At 36.9% G+C, this 25243-nt stretch overlaps 1 protein-coding gene across 3 annotated transcripts in view; it reads left to right on the top strand.

Annotated features, from left to right (window-relative positions):
• The first annotated feature begins 9879 nt into the window (after positions 1 to 9879).
• The window catches only part of LOC116730015 (netrin receptor UNC5C-like), a 201720-nt gene continuing 186356 nt past the window's right edge, over positions 9880 to 25243 (top strand). Inside the window, exon 1 of one of the 3 annotated variants that reach the window (XM_032578953.1) lies at positions 9880 to 10305. In XM_032578953.1, the coding sequence (XP_032434844.1) occupies positions 10188 to 10305 (118 nt within the window). In that variant the 5' untranslated portion in view covers positions 9880 to 10187. The remainder of the gene's footprint in view (positions 10306 to 25243) is intronic. The other 2 variants (XM_032578951.1, XM_032578952.1) reach the window with 2 other exon arrangements.

Raw genomic sequence — 25243 nt, 5'->3', positions numbered from 1 at the left:
TCAAATTTCATGTAATTTCATGTAATTTGAATAACCAACTAAATGCTCACCCAAACTAGCAAGACTTTCTAGGCAAATAAACTAGATTTGATTAAATAGGATGCTCCCTGGGCAATGGTTAAAACACAGAGATGTGCAAAGCAGCAAAAATAATTCATAATTACTGCTAAGTAATAGAGAACAGAGAAATAGTTAAAACCGTTCAGCATGTTTCCCTTTTCCGTCATTGCATTGTTCAACTTGTAGAGGCTTCTAGCCTAACAAAATACAATATTTTTCCGTTGTTTGTATTGCGTTAACGGATGGCACATATTGAACAATAAGCAAATATTCTTACTCAGTCTTCCTCTCAATCCCTCTTCTCTCTTATCAGCTCGTTCAGCTTTTTCATTAATATTCAAAAATTATTAATACCCTCCCATCCTTTTCAGTCATAAAGAGGATGCTGCTGCAGCAAACTACTAATTCATTAATCACATCAATATTGGTCACTGCTGGAAGTGTCGTTGTAATTAAGTCAGATTTCAGGTTCTGGGAGTGTGCATGAATTAATAATGAGCTAATCAAAAAGCACTTGGCCTGATTGTCACGACACTAACACCTAGAAACACGAATGGAATTAAGCGTTATCTGTCCCAGCCTTATGGAGTACATCTGCATCTGTCATGGCCTCCAGTGGTTTATTGTTTTCACTTGAACTCCCACAATTCGTAATATTTTCCCCCTTGAAAGTTAATGTGAAAACTGTTTCCAGCTGATATCTTAAAAGCCATGGAGTATTAACAAGCAGGAAGATGGGAATCACTGGACTGAAATTCTCTGCTCCGCACATGTACACACATAAATTGAAGGGCCTTTTGTAAAGGAGAAGCATTTCTCTGGGGAAATTTCAAGAAAGAGAGATAGCAAGACATCTCTCCAATGTCATTTTATCCCCACGAGTGACCTTGTGAAGTACAGTACATCGAAAAGAATGCTTACTTTGATGTAAACTTCTTGGATATTTATTTTAATTGTCTTTGGAGTAAATGTGAAAACCAGATATGGTTTATATAGATTTTGGGTTACATTATTCTTATTTATAAATGCAAGTCTCTGAAATTCACACTCTGCCACTTGTGTGAAATGCATGTTTTTCCATTCAAATTTTTATTAAGGAACAACATGAAGAATGTGCATCTCATCTGTTCACAAAAGGTGGTATAGTCTTATACAATCATCTGTTCAGTTTGTTATATTGATCTATTCGGCATACCATTCATGTGATTATTCCATCTCCAGTATTTAGTGTTGAAATGCATGTTTTTATTGCAAACAAAAAACAAAACAAAACATCCAATTACTTTATTACGAGGAACAAATAAGTCTTGACAGGGAATAACATGGGCTTCTGGACAAGTTTTTTGTTGTATTTAATCAAATGAGCTAAAGTACTATGCATATTATGAAATGTATTACTAGTATTTTTCCACAGTCAGGTAATTACTCTGACATTTAAGAACTTATTTATTTATTTACAAATAAACTCATTGCCTTTTGAATACATCTAATTATGTGAGCGAAATTTGATTGCACTATGCAGTACTTCTGTGAGGGCCTCCCACATATGTTGAAGAACAAACAGCGTCATGAAGGTGAAGGAACGCAGCAGATAAGTCCAGGATAAATCTGCGTTACCCTGAACATCTCACCAATCACTGTTAAATCCATCAGTGATAAACGAAAAGACACAATCCCATCAAATTCATCTTTACAGATGCTTCTCATTCAGATTGACCAATTTTCAGCTAACAATGAAGAAAACTTTTTATTTCTTTAGCTGTTCAAAGCTGTTAGAATCATACCTCAATGCAGGTAAATTGAAGTATGTGATAGACATCCAGGATCATGTCTATCACATACTCACATTTACATCCAAATTTTTATTTGTAATCGGAGCATGTCAAATAAATAAATAAATCAGTTGTTGTTTATTTAATACACTTTTGAAAATTGTATTCCTGTCCATCAAAGGACTAATTAGAATTCTTACAAATATATGTTCATATTTGCCAGTGAGTTTGAACAAAAGTCAAACATTTATTGAATTTCACTCTGTTTTACATTAAAATTCATACATAAACTTGAGTTTTATTTCACTATAGCTATACAGGAATCTTCAAAGTGGTGGTAGTATTACGCTCATTTTATGTTCAGCCTTCATTCAATTTGACTTCATTGTCTTTCCTGCCTTGGAAAAAGGATTTTTATAAACATTTAGATTACTTTTAATAAATGTGTCGTATATAATATATGTAGTGCATTGGAGTAAGGATCACAAGTCCATTTTTGCTGTGGAAAAGAATAGTGCTTTTAAATTTTTTGTTTTATTTATGATTATGTTTTTATTTTTAGAACAAAACAGATTCAGATGAAGTCATATATAAATCAAATCTTCTGCAGAAACAATATTTTGTGTGTGTGTCTCAGGAAGAAATCCAGACAAACGACTTTGTGTTTGTTTGTCTCCTTGTCAGTCCTTTCTGAACGGATTTCTTGAACCACTTTTGAAAATTCCCTTGTGGAAGTTGCACCCATTCGGGACGAAGAGTGGATGACACGAAGCCATCTAGGGAATGAAACTGTCAGTACTCATCACCAATCCAGCTGCCGAACATCTACAATCAAACGTGATGTCAAAGGCATGATGCCATGAATGCTTGTGCTTTGCAAGCGACGGTTGGAAAGTACACAGGCAAGCTCAGAACAGAGGCAATCTCTAAATCTCATTTTTCTCTGTCCCAAAACACAAACACACACATGCTGTAATCACTCACATCTAGGTGTACCACCTGTGCCCCTCCTTTCCCTCCCAACCCCTCTGTAATCCACTTGAATGTAGCTGGATATTAGATTAGAAGTTATAGATGTGATTATTCGTCCCTGGGCACAGTCATCTATTTGCTGATTAAAACATGAACTGGGGGCCATTATGTAACTGCTTAAAGAGATTAAACCTAGTCACCCTCTTGGGGGCCTGCTCTCTGTCGTAACAGGCAATAGAAATAGCACAGGCAATGACACCTATGACAGTTTTTAGTTCAAATCTTTTTGGCTTTCACAACTGAAGCACCAAATAGTCAGAGAAGGAGCATGTGTGGAGTTTCAAGTAATGATTTATGTTTTACCTGAGCAAAAGAAACTTGAACCCATTGAGAATACTGTGGTTTACACATTGTATATGGCTTTGCTTTGTCATCACATTGTTCACTCAACATTTGAACAACTAATAAGTACAGGGTTTGTCAGTTCATATACTCTCCCATTATCTTTGCACATAATAAAAGAAGTATCTTTCTATTTAGGTTTGGAGAAAATAAAACACTTTGGAAAAGAGAAGCATCTCTTACATCTCTGGAGACCTGCTTTATGAAGTCCGTTTAATGCCTTGGCTAGCAGTCTCTGAGCAGCAGCCTGCATCTAGGATTTTCATAAAAAAATATACCATTCTGGCTGAAAGATGACAGCATCCCTGTTAGCTATCAACAAAACTCTGGGGTTTATATCAGATATACATATGTCACAGTATTAGAATATAACTTTGTGATTCATGTATTGAAAGGTGCAATATGTAACAAAAACTTTCCTTGCTGCTTGTCTACTTTGTTGTGTGGGAGAAAAGCTGTTAGCAGTCAGTCTGCTTGTTTATCCAGCTGGATTCTGAGAAATTGCTAATAGTGCCGCTCAAAGATATGCATAATTTACTTAAACAATTCTATTGACAGTGTGGTAATCAGTCTGTGGCACCGATGGATTTCTAAATGAAATGCAACATTTACTTTAATCTGAAAAAACGACTTTTGACAACTGAACACCAGTCAAATTATTTGTTCTTAGCCAAAGCAAGAAGCTTTGGATACCTCTGGTTCCAAATCAGCTTAACACAAGGAATGTTACAGTTGTAGCTCATGTCCTGCTATATGTCTCAGAACAGCATCTTTGGAGGACTGATTTCACTTGCAGTCCACTCCTTGTAGATACTCTCCAAATTTTTGAATAGAGTTTTGGTTTACAAGCCCCCTGAGGGCTAATCTGTTTTTCTGTTGTACATTTTTTACAGTACATTGAACTTTCTAGAATTTTTTTCTTGGATACAGTGCCATACCTGCCATTTTTTAAGAAAATTGATCTCAGCATTTTTTCATTTTGTGAAACCTTTGTGGATACACTTTCTCTGTTTTATTAAAACAGGGTGAACTATTATTTCCTATAACTATTATTTGAAAAGGAAGTACACAGAGCTTTGGATTCCAATTAAAAATGTTATTCTATTCTTGAAAATCTATTCTTTCTAAAAGGTTAATGTTCATAACCCCAAAGGCTTCAAGCAAATATGCTGAAATAAAACACTAAAAAAACAAATATATCTAATTTAATGCTACAAATCATAAAATATACTCTAGTCCTTTCTTGTTTATTGTGATGATCATATCTTCACAGCTTATTTCCTTATTCCTTATTCTCATTATTTTTTTCTGCTGTGGAATACAGACAGACAACTAATTGGAAAATATGTTAACTTTCTGGGTGCTGTATGGCGATCACTGTAATGATTATAAACATGAATGTGGGGTTTTTAGCTTGGCTTTGATGATCTTTACTTTCAAAGAAAGAGCAAACTAGAAACAGCGTAACAAAGTCCCAAAAGAGTTGCAGCTTGAGGACACTACAGCAGATTGAGTTTCTTCCTGCTCACATATAGACATGAACACACAAAATTTAATTAGTCCCAAGACTTTTGCCTACTTAAATTTGAGGAGACATTTAGTAACCACATCTTCAATTCACTGTTTTGAAACTGACGATACTAAATGGGAATGACAATCAAATTCTCAATTTTAATTCAGTTCAACAATGCTTTCTTAAACTCAAGCAGAGTTTAGACATTGCAGTTATTCTCATTATGTAAGTTTCTTTGTAGAGTCATTAATGATTAATACAGCTGTAGGCAGGAATGATTTCCTGTAGTGGATGGTGTTGCAGGGAATCTGCTGGAGCTTCTGACTGAAGACACTTTTGTATTGAGTGACTATGTATGAAAGAAGATGATGTTCTGAGTTGTCCATTATGTTTCACATTTTATGAAGCATCTCTTTGTAGAATGAGTGCACTAGGCTCCAAAACAATCATAAGAACAGAGTCAGCCATTCTTATCAGCTTGTTCAGCTTTTTAAAATGAAGCATCACCTTGCTGAAAAATGCTAAAAGATCTACCACACTAATTTAATAAAGACACTCTGCTCAGTACATCACTGAGATGTCTCGAGTACAGTCATTCAGGTGAATGCTGAATTTTTTGTAGTAGCATAAGTGTACATACAGTGTAGTTTTGGAGAATATTATTATGGAATTAATTTTCAGCTAAAGTGAGACAGACCTTATTGATGCTGTACTGGAAATACAAACTAAAATATTGCTAGATCCGCGGAGTACGGATAATAGTATGAATGTAGAATATTTTCTTTGTTTTACCACAAGTTGCCACAAGTTCCATATCTCACTTAAATATTACATTTAAGTCACCAGTAATCAATATCAGATATATACTGTATATACTGTATATATATATATATATATATATGTTGTGCTGCATAGTGGAACTGCGAAGGTCCCATTGCTATCGACTAACTTGTGTAAGTGCTGATCTATAACCAAGTATGCCATATGTTTCTTGTGAACCTTATTGCTTCCCTATTCCCAATAAAGTGGCAGAATAAAAAGGCTTTTACAGGTCCCTGTGGTGTAGCAGCTACTTCCAGTGGTAGTCACAGAGCTGCAGGGCTGCTGTGGTGACAAATGGCACCAAGCACATATTTTACTATGGCCATTTACAATGCATGATCCAGGCTGTGCTGTTCAAATGACTGCGCAGCAACACTGTCAAGAGTTATGGTGGCAGCAGGATTATGCGTGTGTGCTAGTGTGCTGCCCACTTACTGTACAAATATTTATTGAGCTGATTTAGTTAGTCATTTAAGCATTTAGCTTTTTTCTTTATTTGTGTAGTATATATGAAGATGACACCAGTCATGCATGGTGATAGCCAGATTCAGGAGCTTCTGTGTTAGAGCATGCTACCCTACCCCCAACCCACACAAGTTTTTATTAAGCAAGATAATTAAAATAGATTAATAGTAACATATACACGCACTCTATTTGAAAATGGCCCTCTCTAGGTCAAATACAAGGTCCTCATAAACGTATCATATTTTTAAAAGACTTTTTAAAGTCTGTCATGGTTGTTGGTTTCAATGTGCCACTTTAAAGATTACATGAGTGTATATATATATATATATATATATATATATATATATATATATATATATATATATATATATATATATATATATACACAGTATATATGCTGTAGTACAAAGTATATAACTTTTAGACTTGTATGCTGTGATGTGAAGCACTTATAGAAACACAAATAAAATTTCTCAATCTGTTTATTTTTCATGCACATATCAAGTTGAAAGCAGACGTTTATATACACTGAATAGACACATACACCTGTTTTTTCACTGTTGATACTGGAGGAGATTTATGTATTTACCAGGAACATAGTTTCATTTTATAGTGCAGTCAAGTAGCTATGTTACCTTCAGTTATTACATAAATTTGACTTTGACGCCTTAAAGTGCATGAAATATTCAAAGCAACTCTCCAGGTATGTTTTAGATGAGGGAATAACATCATAACATCACATAATGGTCGAAAAAGTTTAAACTTTAACCAAAATTATTTATGTTACATTAACAGTTGAAAGAAATCTCAGAGATTTATGTATTATGTATGTATTTAAAATTCTAAGTTTGAATACAGAGTGATTACCATAACTTTCAGCAATGATGTCAACATGAAAATGCCTTTTTCATAAATATCAAGACTATATCTTTCGAGGCAACCAAAATATTTGGGCCCTGAGCTTCTGATCCTGAAGACTTTTGTGAAAGTCTGGCCCTCATTGGATGTTATCAAAAATGAAATTTGGCTAATTTTCCCACTACATTTATTATTAATTTAGCTGGAAACAAGATTAAATTCCATCTCAAAAGTAATAACTGACCACATCTTCATTATGAAGACCTTTTAAAAATCCAATTGTCTGGTTGTGACTCACCAATTAAAAATTGATCACATTTGTTATATTCATCTCTGCAGTGTTTCATGATGCAGCTCTTCTCTATAACCTACTTCATGGTCATTTAGACTGCAGCCTGCTGAAGGATCTCATTTTATGGTTATAATATTATGTTCTGTGTTTCTTCGTGAATACAGCATTTCCCCTTGTTGCAGACTGTATAACATTTTTCCCTTTTGCTTGTGTGTAATGGGATACACTGCCTTCAGGGAACAAAACTACAACCTTGAGATCTTACGGTGTTGAAGATCTAACAGACATGGCCATGAGGGGGCAGAGATAAGTTGATGCACTCTCAGAGAACATATTTATTTTAATATGCTTTCTTTCCTGTTCTTCGTTTGGGTACTTTGTTGAATATCTGGCACTCATCCATAGCCCCATCCTCAAATGATGCTTGAATCACATATTGGAAGAAAATGAAGGAGAGGAACATAATATTATAATGACCACTAACCTTCACTAAACATGTTCCAATTTATCAAATCAGCTGTTTCTAGCTTTTAGGTACTTGAAAACATGAACTTGTTGAAGTTCATGTTGAACATCTTTACTTGTAGGTTCAACATGGTTTTTATTTTTCAAATTCCACCATAGCAATTTACCTAAATAAAACTCGAGAAAGTCTGTCATGGTTGTTGGTTTCAATGTGCCACGTTAAAGATTACACGAGTGCTTCTTGATAAATAAGTCCATCTCAAAGATCTTCAATTCAAAATACTTTGGAAATATCCTGTAGTGATATATTTAAAGTGTTCATTTATGTTCACTCCCAAGTTCATTGAGAAACTGTTTGGGTGTACACACCCAGCTGTCCACGTTTCTGTATTAAAACCCCTTTTCTATTTGTAGTCTTATGTAATATTTTAATCTTTTAATAAAACCCATAAAATCTTTTATGGGTTTTCATTTGCTGTACGTCACTATCACCAATTAAACAAACACTGGAAATACATCACTTTGTGTGTAATGAAAATAGTGATTTCAATTTTTTTCAGTTACTTAAATAAATTACACTTTTGATTGCACTGTAATATCCAAGATAAAACGGTATAACAGTGATTCTTGAAGTGGGACAAAATAGGTTTAAATTTTCCCCAATCTTTTTTTAAAATTATTCCTCAAGCTTATGTATACAAATATGACAAATAATGTTTTGGAAATGTAAAGATGCTAAGGTCCAGGCTCCCAGTTGCAAATTTTTTATTTTATTTTTTATTTTTAATGGACCTGACCCAGAACTTTGTCATCACCATCTGACAAAAATAAATATAAAATTATTTTTTAATTACCCTATTAGCGATATTTTCACTCAGTTTTACAGACAAATGCTTCTCAAGAAACAAAAGACATATTATTTAAAACAAAAAACAACATAACATTGACAGTCCATGACGGAGTTGACACAGAACTGAAGGTGGTGACAAACTAGTGAGTAAAAATTACTTGATACATGTTAAGTAATGGCATTTATGTAAAATACATTAAAATGAATTAACTGCACAGATTTGTCAACACTCTCACTGAAAGAGTCAGCTAAAAACTCTGATGGAGTTGACATCTGACGGAGTTGACAAAATGAAAAACTACCTCAATTTATATGATGTTATTCTGAAAGAGGACATATTGTAGCTCATTAGGTCCATGAAATCTTTACAGTATACTAAAATTAAGCATTTATTTCAAAAAATGTCATCAAAGTTTTGTAAATTGTCAGTTATGATGTTGACATATCATGATTGTGATGAACAACTTAGGAATTAAATGGAAGAAAAAAACTAAAGAATAACATAAGCTAAGAGCTGCTTAGCCCTCTTAGCAAAGGAAGAGAAAGGAAGAGGTCATGGGGTCCTCAGAAGTTCTGATGCCCCCCAATAATGCCTGATTTTTTTTACATTCTTTGACAAAAACTTGGGACAAATTTCAATTGAGTTGGAAAATATATAAAAATTATTTTTAATTAAATTTCTTGATACTTTTAGAATTATTTATTTGAATACTTATACTTAATTTTCATAATATATTATCTTAGTATTCCTTTAATTGTTTTAAACTATTATAATGTATTGAGTTCTGCTCCAGGACAAGGGATTTTAAAGACACCATCCACCTACTACAAAGTTTACAATAAAAAAAAATTCAGCAAACAACAGGAAAACATACATTGTTGTGCTCACAAGTTCCAAGTTAGTTTAGTCAGATATTTAAAAAAATTATATTTTGCGTATATTTTATTCAAATTTTGTGCTTTATCCATAGGACCATTTTTGTCCCTCTTCTCAAGAATTGCCCCAATTTGGTCAAGCCTTAAAAAGACTTCAGGAGAGCTGCTACACCGAGCTTTGCATTAACTCACACCAACAAGCAAATTAACATACTTGGATGCTTCGACAACTGTCCATTAAAGGTCCATGTCAGAAATTATTAAAAGTTAAATTGCTTGCTTTATTAGCGCAACGGAAGCTTTCCATATCATTGACGCACTGAGAGATTATAACAAACACGACATGTGCTTGAATAAAAAAAAAAAATATATATATATATATATTATATATTCGATTTTTGTTTTTCACTTAAGTATGTCCGAGGGTAAAGAGAGTGGCAGCCTGAAGCGGAGACGTAGAAAGTGAGAGGCTCAAAGTGGTAGCCAGAGGGCGGTGGCATTTCTCTCTCTCTGCGTAAACGGAGACTGTGGCGGAGCGGAGAGAGCGCACGGAGAGGAGAGCAGCTTGGAGAACAGTGGCGAGGCAGCAGCGCCGCTGACACAAGTGGCGGGACCGAGCAGTCATTTCCACCACCTCTACCACAGCTCCAGCCGGCTGCAGGTTTCTCACAAACACTGGAACTATAGAGGCTTTACAGCCACACCACTGGCTTTGGACTTCATCTGCAGATCCTGTGCTGGAGTAGCGGAGGGGGGTTCTTATTTCCCCCCACCCACCAACACCATCGTGGACGGAGGAGTTGCGTGTGTTTGTGCGCGTTACGCCGTGTCTACTCTGTAATGGGCAAAAGTGGACTGAGGAGTGGAGTAGCGCCGGGGGGCTCTTGTCTGGTGAGAATGTTCGCCACGCCGGAGATCCTGGTTCTTTTGGTGCTTACACACGCAGGAGTCGCTCAAGGTAAGGCACGGAGAGCGCCTTTTATTATTACACCTTCCCACGTTTAAAAAGTGATGAACACCCCCCCCCCCCCCCCCTCGTTGCCGCATGCCAGAAGTAATTGAACCCATCTGATAGTTCTGATAGTTTTATTTAATACGAGTTGATGCTGATGAGTCGGTCAGCATCAGACTGCACGGGCATTAACGCATATTTTCATCTAATGTAACTTGTTAGAATGATTTCCTTTTGATAGGTATTTTTCCTTTCCTCTAACACCTTTATTCCCCAGTTATTGTAAAAAGATAGGAAGTCTATGACGAATCCGTAGAAATACTTCTATGGATGATTATAATTTTCCCTCTTACTCAGTACGGTTGTTTTCAGTAACAAACACTCAAATCCACTCAGAGTTTGCAGCTCAGACCCAAACTCTGAAAGGCAGCGTTCCGTTTCACGCTCAGGCCACTGATGTAATTTAGGAGCACTTTGCAAAAATACACAGGCGACGCTCCGCTGCCCCGATTGGAAAACTGATCCGAAGTGGGCTTTAAGCTACAGGACACCAGTCAAAAAGCTTCTAGGCAATTACAGATCTCACAGCAACGAATAGCTTACTGCTGAAAGATCAAACCCTGAGGCTCCAAGATCAGAGCAGTTTACATGATGATATTAGATAGTATCCTCCAAAAAAGAGCTTAGTGTATATGATGGTACAATGTCCGGATGGGGAAATTATTTGCTTTTGGTATATTACTGTGTCCACAATATACTCCCCCAAGTGAAGCATAAACGTGATATTGAAGTGATATTTCACCCAGCATCGCTGCTAGTAGTGGGGATCTAGGTTGATCGAAGAAGCACGTATTAACTTTCACCTATTTAGGTATTCCATTTCTTATTAGGTGAAAGTTGGGAATAGTATTTTTTACTTATACTTTTTTTTAAACAAGCTGCTTCATTCTCCACTTTTGCCTTGTAAAATGTTGGCCTTTTCCACCCCTGACCTGATCCTTTGCTTTGATATGACTATAATATTCCACTTGAAAAGCTGTTAAAAGAAAAATACACAGTAATTTGCCCTGTCCATGCTACAGGATGCAGTCCATAAATTGGTATTGACATTACAAATTGGCCAAGGGCTTTTGTGCTGCATTTGGGAAGTAATTGGACATTATGTTGCAGCTACCTTTCTCCCGTTGCCCGAGGGAGCAACATTTCAGCAACTAACTCCAGTATTCATTAGAGCAATTCTTCAATGGTTTGCAGCCAGATCAATAGATTGCAAATAAGAGACACATTTTGAGCAGGTGGAATATATGCGATTCTGACACCAATGTGCAGTTTAAAGCTGATAAGTTGGAACTACTTCTGTGCAGAGGAGCATTTCTCTCATTCTACCTTCATCTATAAAGGCTTTTTTTGTCTCCCCACCCTGTGTCTGGCTTGCCAGTTACGTTTTTGTGTATGTTTCAAGCAACTCGCCGTGTGTCTCTGAAGTTCTTTTTTTTGTGTGAGCACTCGTTAGTTGTTCTACTCACAAACACAACCTAACTCTTGGGAGGAGGGTTGTTTGGTGTGGATGCCTTTTTTTTCTTGGTGCCTCATTGTGAAACTCTGCTCTCAAAAAGTGTAGCTATAGACTGCAAATGTGGAATGGGAAACAAATACTTGCTCTTGCCAAATTATTTCTCCTCCTGCGTATCTTACCTCCTCACTGAGTATCTTATGTCCTGCTTCTGCCTCCAGTTTCTACTCATTTTTTAAATATGTGGCCAGACAAGTTTAATAGCTAAAATCTTTTCCATGGTTGTAACTTATCATTAGAATGTTAGTCTTGTGAAAATGATTCTGGCACTGATTTAGATGAAAGTCCAGTGATAAAGCAGGGGGAACCTCAATCACTGTTCTAAGATGTTGTTTTTTTTTAATGAAAACATTATCAATGCAACTTCATCAGATACAGTTGTTTCATTTCAGGCCATAAGGAATGCAATGACTGTGTTATGGATATGTTCCTGAATCGTGCTCTCCTTTAAACACAATGGGAGGAGGAGTGATAGTTTAGATCCACTCTGGGCAGCTTGAGTGCATGTGACTGCTTTCTGTCTATGCCCCTCCCTCAAGCAGTTGAGCAATTATAAAGCCATTAGTTGAGCGTCTTTATGTTTGATGTAGGGTGAATGGGTGTCGCTGTACTCACACTTAAAAGTCCCTCTTGTTTAATATAATCACTGAAATGTTGAGTAGCCACATTGTACAATTTATTTTATATGGGATAATTGGGAAACCCTTTGGTGTGTTGAGGTTTTATATATATCCTAATAAGATCCAGACTGTAACATGTTGTGCTTTGGGCTTCTTTTTTTGTAGAAAGCCCATTTTTTTCATAAGAGATGTTTATTTTCCTCTTGGACTACATAGCGGCCAGTTCATTGTAAACTGAGATGTGGAAAAAAATCAGTTTAGGCACTTGCTATACTCAATTTTTTAGACCACATCTCTTTTGAACCAGTTTATAGGATCACTGGTGTTCAAAAGGGATACGGACTACAGCTTGCCACAAGAAGCTAAAATCCATGAAAACTTGACATCCTCTCTAAAAACACTTCCACCTATTTTAATAGTTCAAGCACCAAATATACTTTGCTATGCATTAATACACACTGCAGAAACCATCTTTTGTACTACAGCATAAGCTAACATTTTCAGTTGCTGCTTGATATATTGTTCAGCGGAAGAGTCATAACTTTGCAGTTCAGTAACATGTTAACATCCATAGGGTTCTGGTTATCTTTGCGTGGCTATTTATGACCAGCGTTTATATATTTTAATATGGCACAAGACAAAAATATATATATATATTTTGTGAATTTGACATTTCTGACCCATTGGTTTCAAGCAGTATTTTATTCAGATGAAAGGTAACTTATTCTTTTGTCTATGTTTATTTAAAAAAATAATTCTTCAGGGGTGTTGTTACACATATCTCACTTGGGTCCCAGCTAGAGAACTGCAAGAAACATTTTAATTTAAATGGCTATCTATTTTGAGTCAAAAAACTGTAATAACTAAGCTGCACCACAGGATGCAATAACACAAACACAAACAATGATAGACTCAAAATTGTTAAGAAGAACCTATGCATTGCAAAAGCAGTGGTAGGCCAGTCTTTACCAAAATAAGCAAAACAATGTAATTCATATTCATGTTGGTAACTTTGTCTTTTCCTCTCAGAAATCAATATCTTCAGCTTACATTTGAAGCTTGACGATAACAACATTGGGACAAAGTGAGATAAATGGAGAAAAACTAAAAAAAAAAATGGCTCCATTAATTGTGTTGTTTCCAGCTCTTGAAACAAAAGAGGGCATGTCTGAAGTGACCATCAATATCTCCATTTCTTATTATCTCCAGTCCACATAGAAACACCACTAACCACTTTTTAAAGTTTTTTTAAATACACTCTTTTAAACCAAAAACATATTTTTTGTGTAGATGGGAGGTGCAAACTGAACAGAAACTGTCTTATAAAATATTGCTGTCTTATAAAATATTGCTAGGTCTGACATTTTACAAATTCTTGTCACTTTTCAACATAACACTATTCAAAACTGAAAAACCAAACCTTGAAAGGCACCAGGTACTTTCCACTGGTGCTATGCACGCATCTCCCACTAGGAGGAAACCCAGGGGCAAACCCAAAACTTGCTGGAGGGTCAATATCATCCCTTTTGGCCTGATTATGTTCACTTTTCTTTGCAATGAATCCCTAAAAAATGTCATGCTTTCACATTACTTTTAGTCTCTTCTTTTTGGATGCCCCAGATATTTTTTCTGTAGTACTACATGTTTTCTACTTAGCATTGGCTGGACACCAGTATCAAGGTTTTAAAATGTAAGAAGAATAGTGAAAATATAGTGTAACTCAGCGCTGCACCTTCCCAACATTCTCTTGTCTTTGCTTACAATAAATACAAGAATTGATCAATAAATAGCAAATTTTCTAACATACACAGCAAGTGTTCCTTCCAGTTTCACAAGCATGCCTGAATGTGAATGTTGGCATCTGAAAGACTGCAGGCCATCACTTGAACAGACGGATTAATACAAATTTTCTTTAACCAAAAAACAATGTTTTTAAAATGTAACTAAATAAACTGGATTTTATTAGGATACGTCATAGTTCGTTGAGTTCAAAACAAGTGTGATGATGCTGAAAGTGTTTGAGGTTGGTGTTTGTTTTTGAACTTGGCAGTTTGGGGACTGTCTTAGAGAACTCCTGTGGAGTGTGTACTTGCGGGTGTGTTTTTATGTGTGCATGTCTACGAACTTGGCACTATCGCTGTGCTCCAGCAGAGCTTGCAGGGTGTTATGGCATTGGTTTGTATGTATGCGCACACATGCGGCATGACGATGCTGCCAGGGCTACCATGCTGTCTCCCATTATGCTCTTATCCTGTCCCATGGTGTAGTTTATCCATGCAGGGTTCAGCGCTTGTAGGGGGGACAGCTGGGAATTATTGGAACTAAATAGGACACTTTGATTGGTCGTGCTGCCCCAACTGGCAAAGTGCAATTGGTTGAGCTGGTTTTATGTAGTAAATTTGATGGCGGGCCTCTATCAGAAGGAGGGAGAACTGAATGAGTGAGGAAGGGAGATCTCTCTGGGTGGCTCGTACGGGCTTTGATCACTCCACTAGGACTTGACAAGCTGACTGCCTCCAATGCACACCCCTGCGCACTCACACACACTCATTTTCTCATGCACAGCAAGATATTTCTGCAGTGAAACAATGCTGCATTTTGTCCACATTCTCTGGGTGGTGTGTGAGCGTGCTCTGCATCTACGGTGTGTGCATGGACTCCCCTTCACAAGAGTGTGTGAAAGGAAGTCTTTGACTGTGTTTCAGACTCTCTCTCTATTTTTTCTCTCTTTTTCAGTGGACCCTCCCGCTGCGAGCATCAGCCTAGTGATTGCAGATCTTCCTTGCCCTTCCTGTCCTTTAAAAAGTATATTTCTGGTTAATTCATCCATGCATTTCATTGACTTTCACTTTTTATGTGACTAGTAGCAGGACATTTGTTGTATTTGCCTTTTCAATTCCATATCTGTATTCTTTTAGTCCTGTTGGCTGTTTAAGAGATTTAATGACCTCTCTTCGTGATTCAAATCCGATGGCCTTGCTCGTCCCTTCACGGTTATCTGTTTATGTTTTACTCTCAAAGTATAGAAGTATAAACATAGCTGTATGGAAAAGGAAGTAGAGGTTGAAAACTAGCATGGATCACACTTCGCCGAAAAATGGGGAGAGGTTTTCAGGAATGTGTTACTATAGGGCAACTTGTAATTGTTCTATCATGTCAACTAGTATTGGCGATGTTACATGACGTCCTACATGCTGTCAGGAGATGTAGAGAAAGAAGTGCAATTCTTTGTCACGCCGACAGGGGATACAGGTGATCTATCATTCGAGTTAAATGTTAGAATTTATTCTGCAAATGTGTTTCCATCTCTCCTCTCCATCTCTCCTGTTGAATTTTTTTTTTTTGAAAAAGCCAAAATCACATTAAGCAAGCTCAAAAAACCTTTCCTTGAAATTGAGGAAGTTATTTTGAAATTTGCATTTTCCATCAACCTTTGCTAATGCGATACCTCAAAATGAACACATAAACATTGATTGAAGCATGGTTACTGTCCTCTTCTGCTGCGCCTTGAGAGTGAGTTGTCTGACAAATCTGACCACTAGGTTAACTAAGTTAACAATGTTCACCCAACTGTTGCCACTTAGCCACTTTGTTGCTATATTTAGTGACTCTTCAAACTGGATTCTCCACATCAGGCTTTTTAAAGATTTATGTTTAGCAAGAAAACTGCAATCGGTTCATCGTTTGTTCCAACTTGATATTCTGTTTTGTGGTACAAAAGTCCTGTTTTCTTTTTTTTTTGAGAAGATGAAACACTAGGTTTAAAAAAATACTTTTCAAAATATTACATTGATAAATGGAGGCTCTTTTCTTGCACTCCACCATATGTCTCATTCTCCTTTGGGGGAGAATCGAACATAAGAATGCATCTGTGTGGGTTTGTCTAAGTGAACTTGATTTTCTAGAGATGAGAAAAGAAAAACAGGGAAAAAAGAAAGAGATAAATGCCCTAAAACTGATTTCCTGCTTCTCCTGCTGTTGGGCATAATCCCTTCTAGAGTTTCATGTAAAGATCTGGAATTATGAATTTTTCATGGCCCGTGTAACAGAAGGCCTCATTTGGTGCTCTCATTTCAAGGCTTTTTGTAGCAGTTTAGCATTGTGCATTTGTGCATGTGGGATGGTGGCAGTGAGAAAATGACACTTATTTCCAATCGATGGCCTACTATATAGTTCCCACTGGCTCCTTGTGGTCCTGTAGTGATAAAAAAATTAGCATATTTAGTTTTTTTTAATATTTACAATAAGGTTTATTTTGTGACATGACTAAGTAAAGTATGTTCTTCGGTCTGGTACTGTTATAAAATGACAGACATTTTGTCAAAAATATCACGTTATAGTTTTCATATACTGAGGTGTACAAAATTATTACCAAGTTCTCCTGATGTCACATTTTTAACAAACTGGAATAAAAAAACTGCATCTCAAATCCCTAAAGAAATCAGTTGGGCTTGGTGAATTACCGTCACTGAGTGCCAGGCTGCAGATTTTCTAACTGGTGTCCATGAGCTTACTACCTCACTCGTGTCACTTGTCCCCATTTCTCTGCCTGGCTCGGTTTCCTCATATTCTCTGGCCTGCTTTCGCTTTTCCCATCTGCTTTCTCTGACATTCTTCTTGCTTTCTAACCTTCAGCTCGTTTTTAAAAATTATTTCCCTCCTCTATTGTTGTTTCACACAACCCTGTTTCCCTTTTCTATGCAAATTTACTGAGAGTGTGGCCAGAACAGTGGACATATTGTTGTGCGTCTGAACTGGGCCTGCAAACAGCGGGACATTTTGTTTTTGTGTGCATGCGTTTGGTCATTGAAACTCATCAGTCAGCCAGAAGGAGAGAATTTGCTTGCACAAACACAAGTTGAATGCAGACAGACTAAGCTCAGAGAAAAGGAAAGAAGAATTGGGGATAGGTAGAGAAAACGAACTGCATTTCGTGCCAGCTGCTTTCCAATGACATCTCACCCTGTATCTTTGCTGTGAGACCTTGCCTCTGTTCACTGCCGGCTGCTTAGGGTTTTCATGGTCTATATATTCTTTTTATTTGATCTTGTAAAACCTGCAGTAAATAGCTCAACTTGGTTTATTTGCTTCAAAAACAGGCAGCGAGCTGCACTTATGGGAGTCATCTGATCAGAAAAGGCATTTTTTTCCTTCCTGTGTGAAAACAGCAACTTGTGCCTCTCAGTTTAATCCCGTTTTGTCTCTCCTGTGTCTGCCTCTGACACTTTTTGTTTGAATTTGAGCTAAAGATTGTGCCTGGTGTGGCTCCCCCTTTTTTTCCTCATGAAAATCTTAGCAGTAACCTATACATCACTTAGTTGATCAGTGGCAACTGTCAGGTTCGCTAAATGACTTAGGTTATAAACTAATCAATCTTACTGGTCAAAATTAAGTCTTGTAGTTATCAATAAAATTAGTTTCAGCTAAAGAGTAATTCTTGACCTCACTAAGGAGCTACACCTTACACTTTATAAGGAAGAGTAGGAGAGTTTTTGTCAGTTTACTAAAAATTGCATTGAAAAACATAATTCTAACATTAATAAAGCAGCATCTTCCTGTTACTAATGAACAAGTAAAAAAAAAAAACAAGCCTAACTTAAAATATCTAAGAAGTAACATCAATAAAGAAGACAAAGTACTAGTACACAGTACTTGTTAACTTGGGTTTGTAATTGGAGATATTTCTCTTTGAAACATAGCTGATTGAAAAGTGAAATGTTGTCAAGCATTTGTTTAATTTTTACATGTCAAGGGGAAAACTATTTTATGGTCTAAATTGTAGTTTTATGACTTAAAGGAAAGTGAGAAGGAAAGAGAAGGGAAAAAGCTGCCGAAGGGCAAACGAAACAAAAAAACTTCTCAGAATGTTCTCAGAGAAGTTTTGAGAACAAGGAAAGTACCTTTTGTGTCCAACACATGTTGTAGTATTAATTTATTGCTGTTGCAATCCAACAGGATAATCTGCCCTGTCTGGTTCGCTGGGGTTTGACTTCTTAGATAGATGAAAGCTTTTTAGGGTTCAGTTGTAAGGACTGGTTTCAGAGATTGCACTTCCCTCTTTACCTCATCAACCAAAGCTGATCAGACAATCAAAAGTAGACAAAAAGATAAAACAATAAAATTTTAGTTCATCTACTGGTGTCACTGATGAAGTACACACAGAAATAAATACTGCACACTGTAAGTTTGGAAGAAGCTTTCCCTTAGGAGACAGACACAACCAGCAGATGGGCCTTGGTTGTGTTGGCATAGTGGTCTTTTTGCACGTTTGGGGCAAAAGAGCCTTATTTGTGTTGCCATGAATATGTGATTAAGTTACCATTGAGAAAGACAATATGTCGCAACAGGAGGTCCACAGAGCTGGGGCCCAGGTATTTTTGTTTCCACCAAAAGCTTGTTATGTATATTGTACTGTTTTCACAGCATGGGAGAGGAAGAATAAAAGAGGGGGAAAATGAGGGCCAAGTCTGAAAAAAACAGCAGTATAGGGCGATGAAGAAATAGTGGACTGTGAATTAGACAAAATAGAAAGAAAATCACATAAGAGAAGATGCTTTTCTCCTCTTCTTTTTATGAGACAAAGAAGAGAATTTGAAATTCAGGGTCTTTTTGATATTAAACAATGATTCACTGTAAAAGCCCATTGAACTGTGGGTTGGTAATGGTTAGAGGAAGTGGAGGGAGTAGAAAAGGAGGGCGCAAGTAAGCTAAGTAGTGTTTGGAAGCAGCCTGAAAGATTAGTCTTTCTCTTCCTCATATTTTTCTCCACTTCATTCTTTCCCCTTCTCCCTCTCTTGTTTCCTTTTATTCACCTAGCGTCTTTCAGATCTAATTCCTCTTTTTTCCACCTCATCCAAGCTTCAACTACCCTCCAATCCCCTCACCACTCTCTGTAGATCCCAACAGTAACTTTTTTTCCTCCTTCTCCTGACCCTGCTCAGTCCTTGCCAAAACTGTCTGGTAATCCAATGATCCATCTGATGGAATATGCAAAAACTTGAAACCATAATTACTGTAATCACCACTGTAACTTTTTACCTTCTCAGCTTACATCTGGGTTTGCACACATACAGAGACGCATAGAATACGCAAATATAACAGAAACTATCTATTCATATATTGTCTGTACTAGCTTATCTTTGCAGAGTAGTGGAGATGTCGCTGGTGGCAATCTCCTCCAGCTATTTGGCGAGTGGCAGGGTACAGCTTGTACAGATCACCAGTATATCGCAGGTCAACATAGAGGCATACAGGATAAGCAATCATGCACACACACCTAAGGAGAGTTTAGAGAGCTAACCTGACGGTATTTGGAGGAAGCTGGAAAGAACCATTCACAGTGAGAGCATGCACTGTGACCCCCCACAAGCTTTGGGTGTTTCTCAAGTTGGGAAAGAAGGTTCTGGATTTGAACTTGTGACCTTCTTGCTTTGAGGCAACAGTTCTACCAACTGTTCCACTGTGCAGCCAGAAAACTTACTCTAAAGATTTTATTGTGTAGAAATTGAACAAAAGTATATGCACACAGAAATATACGTGGTAGTCTACTTGTGATGGTGTATATAAAGCTGGAATATTTTACTCTGTAGGTGACAAGATTACATGTAAGCAGTTTACTTTGATTCATTTCAACACAGCATTCTAAGTGGCTCATAAATATGGGCAGCACTTTGCTGAAAAGGCATGTTTCATACGTTTGGAGCACGGCTGTGTATGAATGTGTGTGTGCGGATGAAATGTCACATTGTTAGTTTCCAGAATTATCTGTGCACGCAGCATTTTTTCCGTCCCCCAAAGGAATACAGGTAGGACGGTGCCAAAGGTGGAGATTGGAGACAAAGGAAAGAGCATAATGACTTTCCACTGTTAAAATCACGGCTTTGTGAAATCTTTTGTTTTCCTGTAAAATGCTGAACATAGAGGAGCAAAAGGAGGCAGCGGGATCAGAGGAACGAGGGGAGCAGTGTTAAACACATGGAAGTAGAAAGATATAGTGACTTGGATATGGGAGCTCTGTGAGCAGAAAAGACTGTCTGGATAGTAATTAATCTCAGTCCTTAAAGGAACGGAAGTAATCTGTTAAAGAAAAAAAGCCTGGATATGGACTTTTGCTGGAATTTGCAGTACACTTTTATAGAAACTATATTTGCATCCATTTCTCTTGTTTGGCCTATTAATGAATTATGATTAGTTAAGCTGTACTTAAAGTCCCTAAAGTCCAGTGCCCCTTACTGTTTGATTCTAGGTTGATGAAACTCATCCATTATTGTGACTAGATGCAAAATAAATAAAATTAGACAGATGATTTATTGTACAGATTTTCTGTTGAATTAGTGAATTTCAATAATAGATTTTTTCCCATTGAGTCAGTTTTTATGCTAACCCTGGAGCAGTACTATTGCTAGTTTTATAAATACATGGCATTCAATAATTTGGTTTTCTTCAGCCAGGGAGCAAGCTTAGTGCCATATCATTATGTTAAAACATCTCTTCTGGTCAATGTTTGATATTCTTTTTTTTTTTGCATTCTGAATTTTTATGGAGGTACACAGAGTAGTGAAAAAGCTAAACTATAAGGATCATTGAGTTCGTCTCCCTGTCCTTACAAAAAGTTGTCCAGATATGTTATGTTAACAGCACTTTATGTTTGATGTATGTATCATTTGAACCTAGATTTATTAATGTGACTCTGCAATGTCAGAAAACACACTTCTTTGGAAAAATGTAAATGGTTCATACTCAAATTCAGATAATAGTAGTCAATTAAATATGTAGTCAAAATATGACCTCCGTTTTGTGTCATGTTTGATTTACCTTCAGGACAGAAAGGGCAATATTAAGACATAAATGGAGGATAGACACAGGGTGTTCTCCGGCAAGACATTGGACCTTAAGTTGCCTACCAATACTGTATAGGCCTTTTGGTGTGTGAATGTGAGATAGAGATGAGAAAAATTTTACTTGAAACAGAAAGAACTGCTGCAGGTACAAAATAAGATTACAACTGGAACTGACTGAGTGAAAACCTCAATTTGTGGTAATTTGTACAATCTAAATTCTACTAATACAACATTAAGATTTTTAATGTATTTACTACTGTTTTGAGCAAAACATGCACTGATCTTACCTGATTTTTCTTGTTAAGTAAGATTAATGGTCCTGTTTTGTGGTAAATAAATTATTGTTTTTATAACATGTTTTAGTTTTGCTTGGCTTTCAGCGAATCTCTCCCACATATGCATGCATGTGTGTTTATTCATGTCAAATGTGTGTTTGTAAATGGTTTAAGTCTTCAAACACCAGGGTGGGGAGAAGGTCACATGACACAATTTTCAATTTTTTGCCCCGATTTTCCTCTAATGACAATCTTAGAATGTTCCGAGTTCTAAGATTGTCGCTTGTGATAATCGGACAATTATCCTGTCTGTGTGGTGTGTTACGTGGTACGTCGGACCGGTCCCACCTAAAATCAGGCATATTCAGCATGTTTGATTGTCTTGGCCCTTTTATCGCAGCATGTGGGGTTTTCCCTGACCCCTGACTGGGAGCGAGAACGCAACCTGTTGAATGTAACAGGTAGCCAATCAGAAAGTGCGGTGTTTTTTGTAGGCTCATTGTAGGCTCAATGTTGGTGCGCAAGACGTAACCGAGAGAATCCGGTTAAAGGAATTTCAAAATAAAAACTCCTCCAGACTCACATAATACATAAACGGAAATATTTAATTATTTCTTGTGCAGCTCTGTACCAATTGGTCCACGGACCGGTACCGGTCCACGGCCCGGGGGATGGGGACCACTGACCTACAGGCTACTTGTTAACAAGCTTAAGGTGCTGTATTGATATTAGCTAGTCATCATTTAGCTAACATTACATGCATCCAACAGCATTACTCAACTCAGTCGTTTAGTTTGGGGGAAAAAACTGTGCAAAGTTCTTTGCGTTATGCTGGTTTGCTGCCATGATTCTAACACATTTGCGTAGCTCTGCACAGCAGCAGCAGGTCTCTGTCGCTGCCGCACAGGTGTAAACCCAGCGCCAGCGTCTTAGCGCTCATGTTGCGTTGGAAGGCGGCTCGGAAAAACGGATTACAACATGTTAACAATTAAACAGAAGTGCAGAAGCCCTTGTGTGCATCAAATTGACATAGGAATAACAGAGCGTTGCCCATTCTAAGACAAAAACAACAAACAGCTTCCAATCTGGGGGGCCAATGGGGGCACAGCTGACTCTGTGGGTGGGCAATGTCCCCCAATGCCTGCCCATGCCGCCTGGCCTGAGGTTATTATTTTATTTTAACAGAAAAAAATAACAATATCCTCAACAGACAAAAGTTCATGTTAAAAAATACACCCATAGCCCAGAATGGGCTTTGTATAACAAGGCTAGAATTTATCTATGGGAAACTTAACTTTTAAAATGAAAATAGTTTTGTAGCGTTTTAACCAATTTCAGCTAAAACATGATATACATGTCATATGCCATTTGTTTGCTTCACTCCATATGGGTTTCATGCCCAATATGGGGTCACACATAATGTAGCAATATTTTCATGGATATCAAAATTTATGTCATGTTCTGACATCTAGTGTGAATATAGAATCCTTTAGGGCACAGGGGTCAAACTCCAGTCCTCAAGGGCCAGTGTCCTGCAACTTTTAGATGTGCCTCTGCTGAACCACACCTGAATAGAATAATTAGGTCATTAGCAAGGCTCTGGAGAACTTATCTACACAAGGAGGAGGTAATTAAGCCATTTCATTCCAGTGTTTTGTACCTGTAGCACATCTGACACCGGCCCTTGAGGACTGGAGTTTGACACCTGTGCTTTACGGGATATTTGACAGCTTTATTTAAGTTTGTTAGGCATGGCAGAGCACAATTATATATAATGCAATGACATGCCATATTCTCATATTTCCTTTGTTACTGGAAGCGTGAAGCTTCGCACAATGTTGATTTAAACAAGCAGGTTAGTTTTCCAGCTGTTGCATGCCAACGTTATAAACCATTCTTGCATAGTTTAGATTAAATTCTTTAGAAAATATCCTTATCAATTTTTTGTTATAGCTCACCATAAGACAAGTACCTGCGAGTAGCATCAGTATCTTTATGCCTTGTACATGCTACACCTACGCTAATGATTTAAACAATCAAAGTTTTAAATGATTAGTTCGAAACATTTTCCCTGCTATCCTTAAAACAGGGCTGTGAAATCTGTGGCGACATACACAGTTTAACAGGATTTTTTAAAATGAATAATCATCATTGATGTTTGTATAAACAGCATGTTTATAAGTACAGCAAGAAGAACTTTAATGAGCATATTTACTGATATAATGACAGTAATTTGCCACATGCTGGGGTATCATCTAAGAGGTTGCTGCTAGAGTTTAGATGGCAACATTTTATATCCACGTTGCAATATCTTTGTTTGTATTATGAAGCTCCCCTGATGTCATTTTCCATTTCTGTTTCACTGCATGCATCCTAATATATTAAATTATTTCTCATTTATTTGCTAAGATTATTTTGTTTATGTTGCAGTTCCATGCAATTTTTCTAACCCTGACATAGAGATTAAGTATTTTCTCTGATGTTTCTAGGATTCCATTTTACATAAAAAACACTGTGAACTTGTTTGAAATCACACCAATTCTTTCTGTTCGTCTTTTCACTTTTTACAGGCCAAATGCCTACACTAAGCTCACAGTTACTAAACTTGTGATAACTAAACTATTGAATAAATGAGAAGTTTCAACTTTCTCATTCTGAGCTGAGTTTATCCTGCGCAGCCTCCTGGGATTCTATTTTGAAATAAAGGCTTTGTCAAGGAATGTAGTAAAATATTGTAGCTCAGGACCTCGCTATTATAACATGGAACTCTAAATTTCCTCCTTAAAGTGAAGTAAAACCTCCTCAAGATGGCATATTGTGTCACTTTGTGAAACCTTTCTGATATTTATGATTTTAATATATATTTTTTACTTTTGTGAGCAGGAAGAATTCATTGTCCTCAAGTGTTGCAACCCTCTCTGGTGTCTGTGCATCTTGTATCTATATTTGTTGCCTTTAAATGTTTGCTCTTTCTTGTTAGTTTTTAAATTGACTTGTGTTGTCAGAGGCTAAAAGACTTTTCATCAGGCTGGTTAACAATAGTTGGTTATATAAATTTTGAAGAATCCCCCACAACTTTTAAATTTTTTTGCAACATTTTGTGCACTATGGAGAAAAAGTAGAAAGTCATAATTATACAAAATACAAAGAAATTGTTACCAATCGGACAGTGCCACAACTGGCTAACCATTAGCTGCTAACTTACGGTAAGTTGACATCAACATAAATTAAAGGGCTATGTCACCTATGTTGAATATTGATTTACATATATACACAACTAAAAACAACCTATATTTTGCATTTTCTTGTTTTGTGAGCTCGATGTGTTGTATTGCATGCTTTGAAACTTTCTGAGTACTTTGACAGTGGGAGACTAAAAAATGTGTGGTGTGGCTGCTAAGTCTTGGTATGCTAAGTCTTACTTTATTCATGTCTCTGCAAAACAATTCATCAAATCAAAATCCTTATACTAATTGCAGCTAAAAAAGAGGACAAGAAGTGAGCAAACCAGTTGTGGTAAAAAGTCGAATGCAGAGGTGACACCGTATGATTCAGGTGGAAGGCATAAATTCAACCTGTGACTGTTTTTAATGTTACCAGTTTCAGTAAAATGGTTGTGGCTGTTTGCAGTATTTT

The sequence above is a fragment of the Xiphophorus hellerii genome, chromosome 12, assembly GCF_003331165.1.
Source record: "Xiphophorus hellerii strain 12219 chromosome 12, Xiphophorus_hellerii-4.1, whole genome shotgun sequence".
NCBI lineage: Eukaryota > Metazoa > Chordata > Actinopteri > Cyprinodontiformes > Poeciliidae > Xiphophorus > Xiphophorus hellerii.
The sequence above is the reverse complement of the archived record's forward strand: the minus strand, read 5'-3'. Positions and strand labels throughout refer to the sequence as shown.